The sequence below is a fragment of the Lucilia sericata genome, unplaced genomic scaffold, assembly GCF_015586225.1.
Source record: "Lucilia sericata isolate MDLA Ls3-8-SP2 unplaced genomic scaffold, ASM1558622v1 Contig000125F_arrow, whole genome shotgun sequence".
Lineage (NCBI taxonomy): Eukaryota > Metazoa > Arthropoda > Insecta > Diptera > Calliphoridae > Lucilia > Lucilia sericata.
This window is the reverse complement of record NW_023994157.1, coordinates 179,209-201,301: the sequence shown is the minus strand read 5'-3', so window position 1 is coordinate 201,301 and position 22,093 is coordinate 179,209. Positions and strand designations below refer to the sequence as shown.

The window sequence follows — 22,093 nt, the reverse complement described above, 5'->3', positions numbered from 1 at the left end:
ATTTAATAGAGCCAAATTGCGTTTGGCATAAAATTTGACGTAGCCAGCGAAAATACCGTTTCTCAAAAATTTGCATGTGATACAAATTTAAATGAGTTATTTTTGTACTTTTTAATATAATCCGACTGATATTAGTTTTTGGCATAATAAATAACAGCACAATGGGTTCAATCATACTTAAAATTATTCATATTGCATTAACAATACATACTTGTTCATCAGGATCCATTGATTCTGGTACTACATCCGGGTTTTTTTCATCATCATTTCCTTCCAGTTCTTTACTACCCGCACTCTTTTCACTTGGTCCAGGAGATCCATTTCTTGAATCTTGATCATTAGGAAATTCTTTTTGTCTTCGTCGGGAACTATTGCATGGTACTCGTAATGCTAAAATAACAGCCAATCCTGCCACTAAAACCACCAATGTTAATCCAACAGTTAGCGAAATCATTGGAGATACTAAAAGATCAGATCTAGATTTATCACCTATAAAGAAAATGGAAATATGTACATATATGGTTAAACAAAGAAGTTATTAAAATAAATCCATAAGGATGTATTTAAATAATTTAATTTCAATGTCCGATTTTTTTTTGTCCAAACACGGATAATTTAATGAAATACAGACAGCAGATTACCTAAACACTATGTATTAGTTTCCAACCGAACGTTCGGTAAAAAGTTCGACCAATGTTCGTTGTCCTTCGAAATTTTTACTGAACTCAAGAAATTAGACAAAACCGAACCATTTAAACATGCCCCCATATAAGGTTCGCTTCAGAAAATGGCTAACATTCATTACAGGCTTAAAAAAACAAGTGGAGTTATGAAATTGTACACCAACTCGCCATTCATATTTTTATGGTGACTTGATTTTAAATATTAATCAGAAATGTATGTTTTTTTATTTAATAAAAAAAGGTTGGTATTCGGCCGAACTTTATTTTATGCATATACATTAGGGTGATCACGTTTAAATGGAGAAGAAATAAGCTACAAATGTTTTTACCAAAAATGAGAGATTTGTTCATTTTAAGATACAATTTCTAAAAAATTTTTGCTCTCGGGTCAATATTTGATGAAATGATAAAAATGTCCTTTCAAACACATAATCGTAAATCGTATTGGAGTTTAGGATTTAACAATTCGGTATTCCTACAGTTATTTGCTCTAATTTGCTTGACCATGACATTCTATATGGAATCAGTGTTTTAAAGTCCGCGACATATTCTGTGTCTGGCATGAGAACAGACACGTCCAATGTTTGTGTATGGCCTCGAAACTCAACAAACGTCACAAAATGAATTACACTGTGATACTAAAGGGAAGAAAAATTAAATACAACGGTTCTAATTTACCAATTCCTCTTCGTTATAGTCCATAGAGTACGAATATGCAGATATAATTTTAGTTTTTCCTTTCCTTTCTTTTAAAAATTGGCGGACTACCAATGAGGGGTACCTCCCATACAAATAATTTACAAAATTCGTGTATAATGCAAACAACTAGAACTAAATTCTTCAAATTTTGCACGAAGTTAGATAATATTCATCTGAATATTTTGTAAAAAAACAGGGAGGATTTTCCATATAAATTAAATATAAAAATTCGTATATCTGAGAAACTATTCGAGCTAGAATCATCAAATTTTACATGAAGAACTTTGATATTCATGTGAACATTTTGAGAATAACGGGCAGACTTTCAATGGGGGCTTGGCACCTCCCATATGAATTAAATACAAAATTTCTTTTATCTGGGAAACTAATAGAACTAGATTTTTAAAATTTTTCACGAAGAACTTTAATATTCATCTGGAGGGGCTTGGAGCCCCCATATGAATTAAATACAAAAATTCGAATATCTGAGAAACTATTAGGGCTAGAATCTTCAAATTTTACATGAAGAACTTTGACATTCATCTGAACATTTAATAACGGGCGGACTTTCAATGGGGTGCTTGCCACCTGCCATTAAATACAAAATTTGGTTTATTTGGGAAACTAATAGAACTAAATTCTTTAATATTCATCTGAACATTTTGTGGAAACAGGACGTATATCTGAGAAAATATTAGAGCTAGAATCTTCAAATATTACATGAAGTGACTATCATTAATATTCGGTTTTTACATTTCCGTTTTTTTTGTTCTGAATTTTTTAAATACAAATTTGGGTATTTAAAAATAAATATTTTGTACTTATTGTTGTACGTATTAAGAGCTTTTTATACATACCAAATTCTTTATATACATCGATTAAATCTAATAAAAAATTGAAAAACATGGAATATTGCATAAATTTATGCTTCATTAATATTCATATATAAAACCGTAGGGAGGGTATATTGGATTTGTGCTGATGTTTGTAACGCCTAGAATTAATGGTCCTACCTTTAAGTATACCAATCGGCTCAGAATCATTTTCTGAGTCGATTAAGCCATGTCCGTCTGTCTATCCATGTAATCAAACTACAGGTCGCAATTTAGAAGATAATTGGATGAAATTGTTTTCTACCAGCATAAATGATACTGAAAGTGCTTGAAAGTAGTTAATTCCCATATAAACACCTGTATTTTAATGAAATTCGGTATAATTAACTTTAATGTCAACAATAATCGCTCCACCAAATTTTGTTTGGATCGGTTCATAATTGACCCTAGCTCACATACACATTTTAGATATACTCACAACGCCCGACTATACTTCTTTACTTGTTTCTTCTTACGAAAAAATTATTCGCTGCAACCGTTCAAAAATTGATTGAATAATGGACGAGTTTATATTACGATGTTCAAATAATCTAGTGTATCACGTAGAATCATTTTAGAAAGGTCATTTTTTAAATAAAAAACAATCGGTCGTAAGGAAAAAAATAATTATCTTTAGAAAAAAAATGAAATTGTATTTTGTACACTATGAAAATTAAAAAACCTATAAAAAATATTGGTGAAATATTAAATAATAAAAAAAACGGGATAGCCGAAAAAGTTGACAGATATAGAAAAGCGTCTAACACTTAGGAAAATCAAATCCGCGCTAAGTGCTCCTAAAATTGTTTCTGAAGTGAAAGAATAATTAATAAATACTGTTTTAGAAACAACAATTCATCGAACGATTAAAAGTCAGGGATACAGTGGCCTAGTGCCTGATAAGAAGCCGTAAGTAGATAATAAGAATGGAACGTACCGACTACAATTTGTGAATGAACGTCTCAACAAAGATTTAATTTGGTGGGATTATAACGTCCCACGTGCTATTTGATAAGAGCATATTTAATATATTTGAAGTGTCGGAAGAACAATATTGTGGCGGAAAGCATATACAAAGATGATAATATTTTTATTTTTTAAAATTATATTTTAAGAAATTATGTAACAAGTTAAAAAACGAATTTAATGAAGCTTTAATTTTTGGTAAGTTATAATTTGTTGCTATTTTATTTGTTTTAATCAGGGACGTAACGGTTATAAGAAATATGATGAAAAGGTCTCATTTAACAATTAATAGTAACGGATTTAAAATAAGTATTATAATTAACCATTATTATAAGATATATTTGATTTTGGTCGTCGTAACCAATACCAGAGAGAAATATAATATTTTGGTAACGAATAACAATTATCGTAACCAAAAAATTTTTATTGGTTATATTTTTTTCAAATATCTTTGGCAAAGTAAATAAAACGCCCAGTTTTGCAACAAAAGTCTATTCATTTTATAAATAAAATATAATTTAAATTATTTTGCCTTTTAATTTCGTTAACATTTATATGGACCAAAAAATAAATTAAATAAATTTTGGTTATCTATTACCAAAAAAATATTGGTTGCTAAATAACAGTTATTCATAACAGTTATTCATAACCAAAAAATATATTTGTTAAATATAACATGTTAATTGGTTACGGAGACCTAAATAATATAAATCTTATAATAATGGTTAAAAAGTCCCTAAATAAAATAAAGGGATTTTTTGTGTAACTTTTTCTTTCGAAAGAAAAAAATAACAATTATTTTCAGTCCCTGGTTTTAATCATTAATTTTTAGATTAAATTTGAATAATTTATTTCGAACTTTTTTCCATTTTCATTTAATTACAAAAAAAAAAATATATGTATACACTTTTTTCTTAAAATTCCCGCTTAAATATCAATATAAATATACGCAATAAAAAAACGAATATTAATGTCAGTCACTGCATATATAAAAACCCTGCAGTCAGACTGGGTCCATATATCTTTTTGTCAACAGTACTAGTTCAAATGTCTCCAATCTTTCATTTCTGTGTCAATATAAAAAATACAGAGACCAAAGATGTGGTGTATATCTAGTGGCATTGTCAAAAAACATGTCAATATTCCTTAAGAAAATGTCTGTATTAAAACTGAATGGACTCGCGATATAGAAATGTACTAGTAAATTCCTGGTTCTAATGTCACCATATGGATCCATGAGAAGTACCTAGTCAATACCGAGTCAATAGTCATAATGTTACTAGACGATTTTCAATGACACGCACATGTTAAATGTCAATAGCACTAAGCCTTGTATAGGGTATAATTCGACACTAGTACTACTGACAAAGTCAATAGCGATTAAGCACATTTTTAATATTGACATTTCCTACAGGGAACATATTCTATCAATTTATCTAAAAAATAGCTGAAAATATTGTGAATCTCTGGTAAGACCTCGTTGTATTTATATATATGTACATAAATATACGGAGAATTTCATGTCAAGTGACCCAACTTTAAAAATCGTCGTATTCCGATTTAGATGAAATTTGCAGCAAGGTTAGAACTTTGGGATAGTAGGCCGAACACAAATTTTTAAGAACTGCCGGATTCAGAGGGGGTCAAATTTGGACATTTTGGTCATACAGGGTTTTATTCAAATGAGTGTAACTATTGGTCCTAGCACAAATTTTTTTATTTTTTTAAATATTTTAATTTTTTTTTTCAAAATGGGCCCTTTTTATTTTTTTGCTTAAAAGAAAGCTTATACAATTTCCTTAAAGGGCTTTATAGTCCCATACAACAAAAACGTCCATTTTGAATAATAGGGGAAAACGAAATGCCAAATATTGAAAAAAAATTTATTCTTGAGTTAAAAAATATTTTTTTTGATGGATATCCCACTCACTTCCCATTATGGGACTATGAAGCTATTTAAGGAAATTTTATTTTCTTTTAAGCAAAAAAAGGGCCCATTTTGAAAAAAAATTATTTTATTTTTTTTGGAAAGAATGAAGAAATGGCTATCTGAACTCCTTTAGACCAATAGGTGAAAAGTTACACTCATTTGAATAAAACCCTGTATGACCAAAATGTCTAACTTTGATCCCCTCTAAGTCCTACAGTTCTTGATCGATAGTGTTGAAAATTTGTATCTGACGTACTATCCAATAGTCCTAACTTTAGTGCAAATTTCGTCGAAATCGGTTTTTTTTGAGTTGGGTCACTTGACATGAAATTCCCCTTACATATAGCACTGATATTTGTTTTATTATTTCGTAATATTACTACTTAAAGCAATCTGGGAGGAAATTCCATGATAAATTGTACGACAAATATTTGAATGTAATGCGTAAGCTGAAACAAGGTGGCGCACAGTGGACCAAATGCCTAATCTAGCACGAAAGTGTGTTTAACTCGACTTAGAAAGCTCTTGGAAATCTGGAATGTGGCAAGAAAATTAATGAGCTACAATATCAATGTAATGTGAATAATATCTAAAAGGTGTGGCACATTTTATAATAAATAAAATCAAATTCAAATATTTCAAAACAACACATTTGTACAAAAAAATCAAAACAAAGAATTGTTGTATTTTCAAACAAATTTTTTATTCAAACATTTGAATGAAAAAAATATGGGTTTGAATAAAATCAAAACATTAAAAAATTAATGAATAATGAAAATGAGCAAATTTGTAAAGATTTGTATTATCGACGCAGCGCAAAGTTAGACCCCAATATTACCCAAGCTATTGGCAATTTTTAGCAATATAGAGTTATTTTTGCAATTTAAGAGTCAAAATATTTCAAAATTGTTGCAGCAGAAGAGAAAGGGCATTATCGTGAATGGGAATACTAAAGATGTCCAACGAATTTCATACCTCTATGGTTTCATACAGCTCCCAAAGTTTTTCTTAAATATTTGAGCAATAAATCACACACATTGATTGTTGCCTTTTTGAGTTTTATTTCTAATCAAAAAAATAATTTTGGAGTCGATCGAATAAACACTCAAATTGATTAGAATGAATTGAGCAATGATTGTATTCATAAAACTAAGGTAACCGGATTTTGTAAATGAAAATAGGTAGATGACATGAAGAAAAGAGTAAAACAATTGTTTGAATTATTTTTTTTTTTTACATATTTTAAAGAAAAAGATTTTGACCATTTTTATGCATTTGTTTTGTTAAAATATAATATAAATATAAAATATTTACAGATTTTAAGAAAGAATTTTATAAAAGTTAGATGAATGATTTGTTTGCTTTCTTATTAAAATGAGAAAATTACGTATTTAATTCCCAAGTGAAAATTTCTGAATATTTTCGAGTAAATAATTTTGTTGACAACCAATTCCAGTTCTCTATGTATTTTGAAAATAATCACAATATTTCTTTAATTAAAAATTTTTACGTTAAAAGATATGTATTTTTTTAATCTTTTTAAATTATTATTAAAAGTATCCGAATAACGAATATTTTGCGACAAAATTAACATCACTATTGCACATTTTCTTATTATAACCTCCACCACCATCAGTGGTGATAAAGGGTATATATAAGTTTGTCATTCCGTGTGTAACACCAATAAATATTCATCTGAGACCCAACAAAGTATATATATTCTGGGTCCTTATCAAATTCTGAGTCGATTTAGCTATGTCCATCTGTCCGTCTGTCTGTGTAAAACACGCTCACGATAGAATTTAACCAAATTCACCCAAAATGTTCTTCATTTTCCTACGTTGTTTGGTATTGAAAATGACCAAAATCGGTTCATACCGGGAAAAGTTATGAATCAAAATTTAAAACAACCTCGAAAAAATAAACATTTTTTACACATTCTGATGTAATTTTCTCGAAAACTATGCAAGATAATTGCACGAAAATCACCACATATTCGTTTCTGCGCAAGACCTACATCCCTGCTGAAAATTACTAGAATCGGTCAACAATTTCATATACCTCCCATACAAAAGTACATATTCCCGGAAAATGGGTTTTTTGTTAATAACTTCCGTCACAATGCCGATATCTTCACAAAATTTTACAAGTTAAAATCTTAAGTCAATGGAATTCATTAAGAGAAAAAATTTTCTGGATCGGTCCATAATTCGACATAGCTCCCATACAAGGTCGCCTCCCGAAAGTCACTTAAACGCACATAATTCATTACTTAATTAAGATATATTTGGTACCAGTATTGCTCTCATATACAGAAATATTACTATGAAATTTTTTTTCGATCGGTCCATAATTGGTCAAAGCTCCCATACGAGGTCCCCTCCCGAAAATCACTTAAATGTGCATAACTCATTACTAAATTAAGATATCCATATAAAATTTGGTATAAGTATTGCTCATATGTATAGAAATATTACTGTGAAAGTTTTTTCCGATCGGTCCATAATTGGTCGTAGCTCCCATACAAGGTCCCCTCCCGAAAATCACTTAAACGTCCATAACTCATTACTAAATTAAGATATCCATATAAAATTTGGTATAAGTGTTGACCATATGCACAGAAATATTACTAAGAATTTTTTTTTCTCATCGGTCCATAATTGGTCATAGCTCCCATACAAGGTCCCCTCCCGAAAATCACTTAAACGCACATAAATCATTACAAATTAAGATATCCATATAAAATTTGGTACTAGTATTGCTCACATATACAGAAATATTACTATGAAAGTTTTTTTGGATCGGTCCATAATTGGTTATAGCTCCATACATGGTCCCCTCCCGAAAATCACTTAAATGCGCATAACTCATTACTACATTAAGATACCCATATAAAATTTGGCACAAGTATTGTTTATATACACAAGTATTGTTCATACATTACTGTGAAATTGTTTTCCTACCTCTCATACTAGGTCCACTCCAGAAAATCACTTAAATGCACAATATTCGTTACCAAATAATGATATAGATAGAGAATTTTGTCTTTATTTACATACATAATTGATCATAGCTCCCATACGAAAATCTCTCTCTCTCTCTCTCATACAAGGTTCCCTTCAGAAAATCACTTAAACACACATTACTTATTACTAAATTACGATATAGATACAAAATTTGACTGAAATATAGCTTTTATGTAGAGAAATTTAGCTTAAAGAATTTTTACGACCGGCCCATAATTGGTCATATCTCCCATACTAGGTCCTGCCTCTAAAACCGTATTTAACTAGTTGCATTATCAATTTGTGTAGAACAAAATTATATATATGTATTTTGAAAATCCATAAATCTTTCACACACATGCATACATGCAAATTACTAAATATCGCTAAAGCATATCTTAGGGCGCTATAGAAATATAAAAGAAAATGGCGTTTGTAATGTTTAAATCTTGAGAAAACTTATTTCTACAAATATTTGATCAATTAGAAAAGTATTAATATAGAAGTAGCTGGTGGAGAGTATTTAAGATTCGGCTCAGCCGAATATAGCACTCTAACTTGTTAATGACTTACGGTTGTATTTATAAAAACTTATTTTAGGTTTATTAAACAATTTTAGGCAAAATTCAGGAAAATCGTATTTATAAACGTGAAATAGCTTAAAACACCTTCAATAAACCATTGACAATTAGAAGAATTTTATTGTAGGCTCGACCCTTCTTTAAGCCAACAATAAGTTGATTTTCTCAGATAAAGATTTTTCCGGTAATTTTAGGTTGATTGCGAAAACTAATTATGGTTTCTTTTAAAATAAAATCTAAAAATTCTAATTTTAACGTTTACAAATTTGTAAATAAAATCCCAGAAAATTTTTAAACGATTATGTTTTGAGAAAAAAACTCAAATCTAGGCATTATTGGATTAATGCATGAATATTTGACAATATTCCAATTGTCCAGCACTATTTTTAGGCAATTTGGAAATGCCCGTCTGTCAACCAAATGATGGACAAAATCATTTGATTTGGTTTTTTCAAAGTTTGTTGGTTAAATATAATGCCATAAAGTAATTAACCATGTAAATTATATTGATTAGTGTTATACTAATGCAAAATATATTCGCCGGCATTAAAATTAGTTAAATATCAAGGAAATTTATCAATATTTGCAAAAATTTATCAAAAATTACAAGGAAAATAAGTAAAAATAATAAAATGTGTCATAGTGATGTATATTTTGTCGCAAAATATCCGTTATTCGGATACTTTTAATAATAATTAGAAATTATATGTTATATTTATACATCTGAACTAAATAGACATTTATTAAAGCCATATATATATATTTATTTTTCTTAAAAGTTTGTTTTTATTGTCAAAAATCTATTATAAACAAAAATATGAAATTAAGAAAACCGATTCAACGCAACACTAACACATAAAATGACAGCCATATTGTACAGTGCTGCCAACTTAAACATAAATCAGCACAATAGTTAATATACGTTTATTATTTGTTTATGAATATCACAATTTTATTAATGGTTTTTAAGGCTAAAGTGTGCTTTAACTATTGAGTGCATTAAAAGCAAAATAAGAATTTTTTATAAATACAAGCGTTACTTTGTAGGTAAAATCTAAAAAATCAAAACAAACAAAAAATTAAAACAGTTGTTTTTTTCAATTTGTTTCTTGTTTTTATTACGCTTTAGCAAATGTCTATTTTAAGAAAATAGTATTTATATGTGAAAACCATTATTTGACGCACAATACGACAGCTAAGCGGTGGTGTAGAGTGTGTGGCGAACTGGCAGCCGGAAGGTTCCAAGTTCAACCCCTGTCTGCGTCGGCTTTTTTTTTTAATTTTTTATAAATTGTTCTATAAATAACTCAACTTACAAAACAACTTATTATCAGCCGAAAAATAAAGGATTTATTTTGGGACATCACGAACAAAAATACATATATACTCTTTGTGTTGAAGCGTATTTTTTTACACACTTTTATTGTTGAGTGCTTTGTAATGCACTCGTTGAATGTTTGTAAGACATTGATTTTATTTACAAAATTAAAATCTTAAGTACTAAATATAAAAATCTTAAAACTAACTAGAACTATGATAAGACCTCATGCGACTTAATGTGCATTCAATCTTATCAAGTGAAACTTCTTATCACTGCGTGGGTATATCACGCAAGTGATAAAAATAAATATCATAAAGGCATGTGTGACAAGACAAGGGTTGATTTTTCTTATCTTAGTATTGCACACATGCGCTGTCGCACTAAATATAAAGAATCATAAATTTAAATAATATAAAATATTTTATAAAATAAAAAATATAAAAAACATGTTCAAGTGATTTGAACATTCTGCCGCACAGTGGGGCAGAATGGAAATTTCTAAACGGCTGATCCGATCGGGATAAAATTTGGCGTGAGCGTAGCCAAGGAGTATTCGAGTTTAAGTTTTGAAGATGAACCCCGCAGATGCCCCAGGGACGGAGCTGTGGCGGCTCAAAGTAGGGTACCTACGACATGTAAAATTTTTAAACTCGTGCCATTTTTTTGTTTTTTTGCATTTAAAAATTTAGTGATACAAAATTTACCATACCTTGGTCCGCCTTTTTTTGAATACCGGGCGTAATTTTGGACCAAATGGACTCAATTTTTTCTTGTTAGTTAGACAACAAAATTTCCAATAATATACAAAAAAATTTCAGATCAATATCATTTACAGATCCAAAAATATACGTTTTTTAATTTAAAAATTCAAAAAATTTTAGATTTTTGCCGTTTTTTTGCCCAAAATGTGTTTTAACTCTTTTATTAATAAAATAAAATTTTCTTTAAGAACATATAACAATTTTATAGTTTTCTAAAAGGTATCTTTACGCAGAACGCTTTGGCGTAAAAAACTTGTCCTATTTTTTGAAAATGTTGCCACTGCGTCCTTCCGAATATGACCTATTTTTTATCAAAACTTCAACTTTGGGCGACATGTTCTAAAATCCCAAAAGCTCGGATCAGAAAACTGAAAGCAGTTTTGGAAACCTCAATATGTTTTCTATTTACTCTAAAAGTATTTTCCCAGCCCTGAAAGAAATGTGGGCAAAAAAGTAAAAAATCCTATTTTTGGGATTTTCATTCCTATTTTTGGGAATTGCGGGATGCCCTTTGACCTTTTCAATTTTTTTTTTGCATTTTCTTATTTGAAATGACAAATTTAACAAGCGTTGATAAATAAAGATTTTGTCTTATATTACATATTTGTTAAATTTCTAAAACTATGATTTATATCAAAATTTTAATAGGGTCGCAGATAGCTACAACTATTTAGTCCATATTTATCTCTTAATATCATTTTTTAGTTAGTTTACAAAAAATTTCAAGCCAATATCTCAATTACATTCAAAAATATGTTCATTTAAACCTGGGTCCTTTAATTTCATCTTTTTCATATTTTAGTATTAAGTATGACAAAACATACATTTGGTGTTGAATAAAATATTTGGACAATTTTTAAAAATTATTTAGTTAATTATTTTATTAAAGACTATAACATTGTATATACAATAAAAAAATTTTAATTTTATTATGAGCCACGCACAACAACACCTAAATCACCCCACACAAACCACCTTTCCCGCCCACCGAAATATAAAACACAATTTAATACAATATCATCAGTTAGTATAATAGCTTTTTTTATTTGAACTGTTTATCTTAAACATAATACAATTAATTCTTACAACCTACTTATATAATTAACACTACTTATTTTCTATAAAATAATCTGTCATATCGGTATACATATCCAGAAGGTAATATAAGTCCTTTAAATCTTCCTCGTTTTGAGATGAAAGAGTTTCATAACAAATCCATCTTTTTCGCATAGTTGAAAGAACAGGATCAGAAGATAGAAGTAAACTATTAAAAATATCTTCATTCTGTGATTGCCTGGAGCATTTTCTTGAGCTGAAAAGTTGAACATGCTTAAAATCTCGATTCCTCGCTTCCTGGGCTTCTTCTGTTAACTCTCCAAGTGGAAGAATATTCGATTCAATTATTATTTGACCATGACACAATACTTTATGTACTGTTGGTGTTAGTTCCCTCCATGGATACAGAGATACAAGTAATTTAGAAATTTCAGATGTATATTCCCCAAATCGATTTCCATTAATTTTATGTTTACTATTCAGTGCCATTAAAATAGTGTTAACTCTTCGAAGCAACTCCTTGTCGATTCCAGTTATTTTTGAAGTAATTTCAAAATCACGAAAAAACCTTCTCGCCATATTACCGTCATTTGTACTACCGCAACTTGGAAGTGGTTTGTCGATGTTTAATCCCATCTGAACTTTAAATTCTTCTTGGATTCTGTTTTTTTCCGCAGCTCTCAGTTCTTTCAATTCTTTATTATTTTTTGTTGATTTAGTAAGATTCTCTGGCACACTTCTATATTTGAGGTCGTATGCTATGTGTAAAAAGTAATCCAAAAATCGTATTCTGGCATGAAGTGGTGAAATTCCGAAAGACAGGACTTCTTCATTAATACTTCTGCTTTTGTTTATATTTGAGAATTGCGACTTTTTCTCATTACATATTGAGCATCTCCAGAAGGAAGAAGTTTCTGTTATGGCATTGCTGACCTTTCCATCAATCATTGTTAAGCTTAGCTGATATGATACGTTAATAGAGAATTCCTTTATTTTTATGCAAATGGGCTCCAGTGCATTTATTTCATCTTTTAAATATTCCACTAAATCTTTTGTTGTTTTCTTTGACTCCTTTATATATTCAAATCCAATGGGTCTACAAAAATTTTTTGAACCCGGAGTTGTATTGATCCATATATCTTCAAATGAATTTCCGATGCTTGACGATGATGGATTAAGGGAATATGAACGAATTCGTAATGGAACTAATGATGACATAAATACACTTTTGTAGTCTGCTAATGTCCGACTTCCACAAGCTTGTTTGTATTCTGGAAGTGCTGATAAACCGTCACATCCCCACTTACACATTAAGACAACATCACAGTTATGAATTTTCCTTAGTTGGTCTGACACAATTCTTGATGCTGTGTTTTCGAGCAAAGATGATATATCAATACAAGCTTCCACATCATTAACAGCAATAGGTTATGGTAGGATAGTTTGTTTTTTTCCTGGATCGCCTTGTATGATGGTAATATATTGTGTCCTTTTTCATGCAGAGCTTTCCTTAATATTTGGTACTTATTTCGACTGAGACCCAGTTCCAAGGGCAATTGCTTCCTCTTCAGTAAAATATGATTGTGATGTTGGAGTTGGTATACTTTCCACAATTCGCTTAAGTCGTTTTGGTGATGCATTAGGAAGAATAGTTGCAATATGTACGACATCCATAGGTTGGATTTCCTTTTTCAGAATTTCGTTAAATGTATCAGCAATTTCCTCATTTGAGATTGAAAAAAGTTTTTGTGTGACCCTCTTTTTTTTTTACCTTGAACATTAGTCTTCGTATGACTTGCAAGGCGCTCCTGTTGATGTGTTGTAAGTTGAGATTTCCGTAGTAGTTTCCATCCAACTACAAAATTTTAATTGAAATTTCTTTTGATTTCCATCCACAGACTTACTTTTTACATCAAAAAGTTTCAAAAAGTTTTCAATTTTTGATATGCCTGTTTTGTCTACTTTTCTACTATATGTAGTTTTTATATAATTTGAAATGTCTTCAATTCTTTTCTGGCCCTTTTGAAGATACACTCCATAAAACGGAACACAACTCTTCGTACTTTAATGTAATCTTCATTGTAGATTTATTAAATATGGTACTTAAAATCTGAGAAGTTTACTTATATACCAATTCTTGTCATTTCCGATACAGGTATTCCAAAGTAAAAAATTACGAATTGTCTACCTATTAACATTTAGGACTATATTACTATAACCTGTAATTCAGTCACTGATATTTCTTATTAGTGAATGAATCGAAATTATCATTACCTGTATATTTTTACCTACATGATCATAAACGAAACAGAACGAAATGATCTGTCGAAAAAATTTAGGTAAAAAATAGTTATAAATTTCTGAAAATTTAAGCATAATAGGACATTTCAATTATAAGGATAAGCAAACAAATAGAAAATAGGTAAATATAAGATTTAAACATGTTCTGTCATATTTAATACTAAAATATGAAAAATATGAAATTAAAGGATACAGGTTTAAATGAACATATTTTTGAATGTAATTGAGATATTGGCTTGAAATTTTTTGTAAAGGGTCGAGAATTTCCATATCTAACTAAAAAATTATATTAAGGGATAAATATGTACTAAATTGTTGTAGCTATCTGCGACCCTATTAAAATTTGGATATAAATCATAGTTTTAGAAATTAAACAAATATGTAATATATGACAAAATCTTTATTTATGAACAAAACTCAATGAAATTTAAATTTGTCATTTCAAATAAGAAAATGCAAAAAAAAATTTAAAAGGTCAAAGGGCATCCCGCAATTCCCAAAAATAGGAATGAAAATCCCAAAAATGGGATTTTTTACTTTTTTGCCCATAGGGTCCACATTTCTTTCAGGGCTGGGAAAATACTTTTAGAGTAAATAGAAAACATATTGAGGTTTCCAAAACTGCTTTCAGTTTTCTGATCCCAGCTTTGGGATTTTAGAACATGTCGCCCAAAGTTGAAGTTTTGATAAAAAATAGGTCATATTCGGAAGGACGCAGTGGCAACATTCTGCGTAAAGATACCTTTTAGAAAACTATAAAATTGTTATATGTTCTTAAAGAAAATTTTATTTTATTAATAAAAGAGTTAAGACACATTTTGGGCAAAAAAACGGCAAAAATCTAAAATTTTTTGAATTTTTAAATTAAAAAACGTATATTTTTGGATCTGTAAATGATATTGATCTGAAATTTTTTGTATATTATTGGAAATTTTGTTGTCTAACTAACAAGAGTCCATTTGGTCCAAAATTACGCCCGGATATTATAAGAGATAAGTAGTATGTCCAAGCATGTTTTTTCAAGATCTCGTCGAGCGCTTTCAATCTTCTTTCTTTGTATTTGGGTGAAAAACAAAAAAATGGCACGAGTTTAAAAATTTTACATGTCGTAGGTACCCTACGTTGAGCCGCCACAGCTCCGTCCCTGGGGCATCTGCGGGGTTCATCTTCAAAACTTAAACTCGAATACTCCTTGGCTATGCTCACGCCAAAAAAATGGCACGATTTAGGTACCCTACTTTGAGCCGCCACAGCTCCGTCCCTGGGGCATCTGCGGGGTTCATCTTCAAAACTTAAACTCGAATACTCCTTGGCTACGCTCACGCCAAATTTTATCCCGATCGGATCAGCCGTTTAGAAATGCCAGATTTATTTCCAAAAAATTTCCATTCTGCCCCACTGTGTGCCGGGGGAAAAAGTAAAATATGAATTGAAGGGCTTATTGCAGTAACTCGATATGCCACAAAAATAAAATTTTGAGTAAATCGACATTAAAGTTTAAAAAAATTCTCAAAAAAATGTTTTTTTTTTTTTTTTTTAATTTTTACTTTAAACACGCATAATAATCATATAAGGTTGATAACTATCGTATGCCAAAAGATGGATATCATAAATTAAATGAAAACCACTGTTTTAGCAAAAAATTGTGGCTTATCAAGTTATTGCCTAACAATATTTGAAAATCTTTTATATTCAAAAAACAAGTTCTAGTATATTTTCAAAGTGGCTTATCATGTTCTTGCTACAAAAAAAATTATAAATTTTATTTTCAATATGAAATTTATATTTTTAGTTATTTTTTTATATGAGAATAAATTTGGCTAAATATACTTAGCTAAATTATTCTGCAGTAAAAGGCAGGTCCTGTGGTTTGATTCTATTTTAAATAGAATGACAAAACACATTTTTTGGGTTTTGCACTGATTAAAATTCGGATTAAAATTTGAGATAATATTGCGTTTATTCAGCATAGTTGATTTTCTGCTTCTTGATCATCATTTTAAACATCTGAACCAATTTCGAAGCATGTTGTGTCAGAAGTCTTGCACGGATTTTAGAAATTTCAAGTCCATTGTTCAAAAGAGGTTTCGATATGCACTTTATATAACAGGCGTTATAATATTAAGCTTTTTGTATATGCTGATGATTGTGATATGTTTTACAAAGATTATAGGATATGCTGCAATATCTTTGCTAATTTGGTATGATAAATATGACTTTATATTATGCACATAGTTTGAACATTATATAAGATTTTCCATGAAATGAAAGCGAATCTATAAGCTAAATTTTTTTGATGTTTTGCAATCGAAAATTTTCCAATCAGCAAGAACTTGGTAAACAACATAAATATATGAAATAATTTTTATGCAGTAACAAGGTAAGCCACTTTAATTTCAAAAAATTATATCTCCCGATATTTCGAGCAAAAAATTGTTCTCTTCGTATAATGATACTTGTCTTAACTTCTTCTATCACAGTAACATAAAAAAATATTAATTCCGCTTTTATCTCCATCATTATAAAGGACTTTCTCAAAAAGTGTAAAAAATATGTGTGGCATATCGAGTTTATGAAATAAATTTTTTTTTTCAAAATGTTTAAATGGAAAAAGAGGCATGACCCTTATATCGCCAATTTACTATAATACGCTAAAAATCTCTTTAGGGACATTACACATGGTTCCTAGCAACTCAAAAAGCACATAAAATCGAATTGTGATGGTTGGTGGCATATCGAGTTACTGCAATAAGCCCTTCAATTGTAAAATGCTTAATTATAACTTATTATTTTATCCACAAAATAATCCTTGGCTTGCTTCCTTTTCCGGAACTTGTGACAAAAATACCCTGGTCGTCTTCTCTTCTCCAGGCTTTTCTATTTTTAGTTTTTTTTTCTTGTTGTCTTTCTTCTCTATCATCGGAGTCTTCTGCGGCACCATCTATTCCTTCATCATCGATAGCTGCAGTCTCCTCCTTGCTTATTTTCTTCTCAACAGCTTCCAGGAAAATACCAGTATCATCGTTTTCATGTTCACCTTTTAATTTTAAAGGACCATCTCTATCTTTATCCAAATTTGATTTTTCTTCTACATTTTGATTGTCATCACCGCCATCTGCTTCTTTATCGATAGCTACACACGAATAACCATCGAATTTCTGATACACAACCCCTATTTTGGTATTGGTTATGGAGGTTGTTAAATTACGCAAAAATATAGAAGAGGTGTGATGTACTGCTCGCGTTTGTGGACCATCTTTGGCTTTGTCCAAAACAATAGTTTTTTGTTCTTCTTCCTTGGCTTTTTCTTTATCCAGCACAGCACCAGTTACCCATGTTAGGTCGACTGCTAAAGCCTCATCACATTTGATGAAGGGCTTTTCTTCCCCAAAGACACCTTCAGCACCATCTGCGGTACTAGCTTCATTTGTGGAATTATCTTCTGAATCACATGACTGCTTCTTTACTTCGTCTGTTTTTGTTTTAAAAAAGTCAGGATCATAAATAGTAAACTCAACCACATCTGTGTTTTGTTATTCAAAATTTTCTTCATTTCTGGCTAATGCACCTTCTTCGGCTTCAAATGCAACACCAGTTTGATTTAAAGAATCATCCTCGGAAGCACCTGAATGCTTCTTTACTTCCTCTGTGGTTCTTTTAAAAAAGTTAGGATCATAAATTATAAACTCAACCACATCCGTATTTCCCTCTTCAAAATGTTCTTCATTTGTAGCTATGTTACTTTCTTCTTCGTCTTTCTGGTGAGCATTCTCCTCATCAGCTGAGTTTATAGATTGACATTTCAAAATGCTAGTTCTGAAATCTTTGAACATTTCATCGATTTTTTTCATAAATAGTAGATTCTGCTTCTCCATTAACATTTTCTTGCTTTGTTTTTATACCCTTCACCTTCGTGAGAAGGGTATATATAAGTTTGTCATTCCGTTTGTAATTTCTATAATATAATTTTCCGACCCCATAAAGTATATATATTCTGGATCCTTATAGGTAGCGGAGTTGATTAAACTATGTCCGTCTGTCTGTCCGTCTGTGTGTTTGTTGAAATCAGTTTTTAGAGGACTCCAGATGTCGGCGAGAACCGAATCTTCAATAATTCTGTTAGACATGCTTTCGAGAAGATCGCTATTTAAAATCAGCAAAATCGGTCCATAATTACCGGAGATATGAGCAAAAATCCGAGACAACCTCTGAAAATTTCATAAAAGAGACAAATTTTTTCATGCTTTGATATAAGCAACAACAACAACACTGCTTATTCATTGAGTATTTCGTTTCATATGTTTGGATGGCTGTGTGTTTCACTGCCTTGTGTATATTGTTTTTGTTTCTTGGTGTATTCAGTTTCGTATGTTTGGATGTCTGTTGGTTTCATTGCGTTGTGTATTTTGTTTTTGTTTTTTTTTTTTTTTTGAGAATTTCGTTTCGTATGTTTGAATGGCTGTTGGTTTCATTGCGTTGTGTATATTGTTTTTGTTTCTTGGTGTATTCAGTTTCGTATGTTTGGATGCTGTTGGTTTTACTGCCTTCTGTATTTTGTTTTTTGTGTGGTTATTTCGTTTAGCGCTGTTGTTGTTCATAAGTAAGTAAGTAAGTAAGTAAATATTTATTGAGACTTTTTTCTTTTTCGATAACATGTGTTTACTTAACTAAATGGTAACATGTACGAATATAAAATAGAACTATTGTTGTCTTATTCTATTATACGGTGTTTTATGAAAAAACGCTACTTGCTAATTTTCTTTTTTAAGGGAATATGTTAGTAATATAAAATTATAAGAGAACAAGGTTTGCTCGCGACCTTTTACTTTTGCAGACAGCGCAAGAGAGTCTGTCAAATAAATAAATAAATAAATAAATAAATAAAACAAAATAAAATACATAACACTTAAAACGAGATAACAAACAAAATCTGTTACAAAAATAAATTATGGCTACAGAATTCAAAATGTCGAAAAGACATACAATGAATGTAGATATCACAGAATTATAATATAAAATATTTGATATAATACGGTGGTTCAGGTACATTTGTCGAACTTATATTAGTCAAAACGGAGTAAGCTGAGCTCTTAATATTATATATTCCTCCTTTTAGCCCCTATGGGAGCCAGGAACTATTTTAGAATAAAATTGTGGCAACATATGTGGGTCATGATCGATGTCCGGGTTCTCGTTCAGTATACCAACTGGAGAGAGATAAGTTGAACTTGACCACTGCAGACTCCTTTCCAACTCATGAATTTCATTCATCAGGGAGTTTTCGTGGGTGGCCAATTTTTCAACAAATACCCTTTGATGGCGAAGTGCATATTTACAGAAGGGTTGGACTTCAGAGGTGTCATATACATATGTAAGTATTTGAGTACTTCTTAGTGTGACTTACATAATGTTTGTTGATACACTTCCGCAGTATCTTCCGTTCAAATATTTCCAATTCTTTGGCCACTATTGGTGAGATAGTGAACCAGATTGGAAATCCATATAACAAGACGGATCTGATGGTCACCTTAATAGGAGCAGCTTGGTTTCACGAGGTAGATATTTGCTATTAAATAAGTATGAAAACATCCCAGCTATTCGTTTTGCTCTTTGTAGTGTTGATCGCGCATGTTCGTTAAATTTAAATAGTTTATTAAAAGTGATACCCAAATATTTAATTGTAGATTTAAATGGAATCTCAACCCCATCGAGAGCGGCGCGTAACATTTTGCTTTGGGGTACTACTGACCGATGACACTTTCCGGAAGCATTCCTAATACAGATGGCCTCCGATTTGGTAGGATTTATTTTAATTCCCCATGTTTTATAAAATTCATGTATCAACATAAGATGAGTTGAAACATTGTGAAGAGCCTGGGCTGGTGAGGCGCTGTGGGCATAAATTAAGCAATCATCTGCGTATAAGATTGCCTTAGAGTTCTGTGTGGTATGTGGAAAATCATGAAGAAAAATATTGAACAAAAATGGGGCAAGTACGCTTCCCTGAGGGACTCCACTATTTACATACCCCAATGACGAAGATGAACTCTGTATCTGGACGGTAAATTTACGGTCAGATAGGAAACTCTGGATCAATTTAACCAGGTAAGGATCAATTCCCAGATCTATCAATTTATAGATAATCCCACTATGACACACCGAATCGAACGCCTTTTCTATATCCAAAGATATCGCCACAGTGCAAAATTGATTTCTCAAGTTTGAGGATATGTCACGGTGAAACTTTAAAAGTGCGTGCTGTGTAGAGTGGAATTGCTTAAAACCAAATTGAAGATTCGATATAGGGTTTATTATGAATTCATTTTCAATTTTTTCCTTCAGAACGTGCTCAAATACCTTTCCAAGATTAGAAAGCAAGGATATAGGGCGGAAATCGGACAATTCCTCACTGTCGTTTTTCTTTTTTATTGGGATTATTTTTGCCAACTTCCAATCAATGGGAAAATAACAATTGTTAATACAATGATTTATAATACAGGTAAGTAGATCAATTGTTGACTGTGGAAACTTTTTGATGATGTAGTTGGAGATGCCATCTACGCCACATGATTTTTTTGAATTCATATTTTGAATTATTCTTCTAATTATTGTAGAGTCGGTGAAATGGTATCCATCCGGATTTGAAAATACGTTAAAATTGTCGTCAAAGGTGAAAATGTGGTTTGGAATTACCTCAATACAATTTAAGATTCTTGAGTCAAGATCATCCACCGGCCGCTCTGGAGTTGTTCGACGAAAAATTGATGAATAAAAGATTTGGAAATTATCTGCAATTTCCGCAGGATTAGATATGACATTATCAACATTATCTGTCGACACAGCGGAGATTTCCTTCCCCCTGTAAAGTGGTAAATTTCTTTGAATGCATTCGGACCTGGTTTAATATTTTGTAATTTGGCATTAATTTTTTCAGCATGTTCAATTCCAACAGATTCTTTAATAATTATCTTCAGAAGTTGAATTTGTTTAGATAATATTTTGTAATCACTGCTGAGTCTGTTTCCGGTGCGGTGAAAGATATTCTTCAGTTCCTTTTGCCATTGGTACTTCATTTTGAAGAGTTTTTTGGTTCTCTCCGAAATTGGCGTTTTCCCGCAATTAGTTATTTTCTGGCAATGCGAATCATGAATTGTGGTAAATGACGTATTAAACTCTTTGATCAATGCATCAATTTCCTGATTCTCCAAGTTGGTGTTTGTTGAAGGAATAATAGATCTACTCGAACTCATTAGATCGTCGCGGAATTGATCCCAATTGGTGCTTTTATACGATGTAAATGATTGAGGTGGATTCAAAATTATATTTGATGAATTTATTTTCAATTTCAGTTTGATCGGGAAATGATCTGAAAAAGTTGGCATTGAGGATACAGTAAAATTTGGATTATTTCTGTCTATGAGTTTGGTGCTGACAAGAAAATGGTCCAAAAATGAAGGTCCATTTGGATAAGATGGTATAGAATCGCATATGCGAACAACCTCCAACGAGTTGTCGTCTAACCATTTCCTGAGAGTTTTCCCATTAGAATTTTGTATTATGTCACCCCAAGAAGAACATTTTGAATTAAGGTCGCCACCAAGGATGAAACCATCGAAACTTAAACAAGTTTGAAGAATAATATTTAGATCTGATTCTAGCTGTTGAGGTTGAGAGTTGCAAGGAATATAAATTGAACCAAGTAAATATTTCCTATGTGTGTTGTATGTAGAATTTATTTGTATAAATGAAGTATTTATACTAACATTAGATATAGAAACTTTACTATACTGTATAGTGTTCCTAATTATTACTGCTACACCAAGCTTGGAATTATCATAAATAAAGTTATAACCTTCAATTTTTATTGTCTTGCTTCTTCTCAGGTGGCACTCTTGAATGAATGCGATGTCTATTTTGT

The 22,093-nt window shown here is 30.8% G+C and overlaps 1 protein-coding gene across 1 annotated transcript in view; it reads right to left on the bottom strand.

Moving 5' to 3' along the window:
* The window catches only part of LOC119600879 (carcinoembryonic antigen-related cell adhesion molecule 1), a gene marked incomplete at its 5' end in the record, with an annotated part of 210,303 nt that overhangs the window by 34,416 nt on the left and 153,794 nt on the right, over nt 1-22,093 (bottom strand). The window contains one exon of the mRNA XM_037951445.1: nt 212-489. Coding sequence (XP_037807373.1) covers nt 212-489 — 278 coding nt within the window. The remainder of the gene's footprint in view (nt 1-211; nt 490-22,093) is intronic.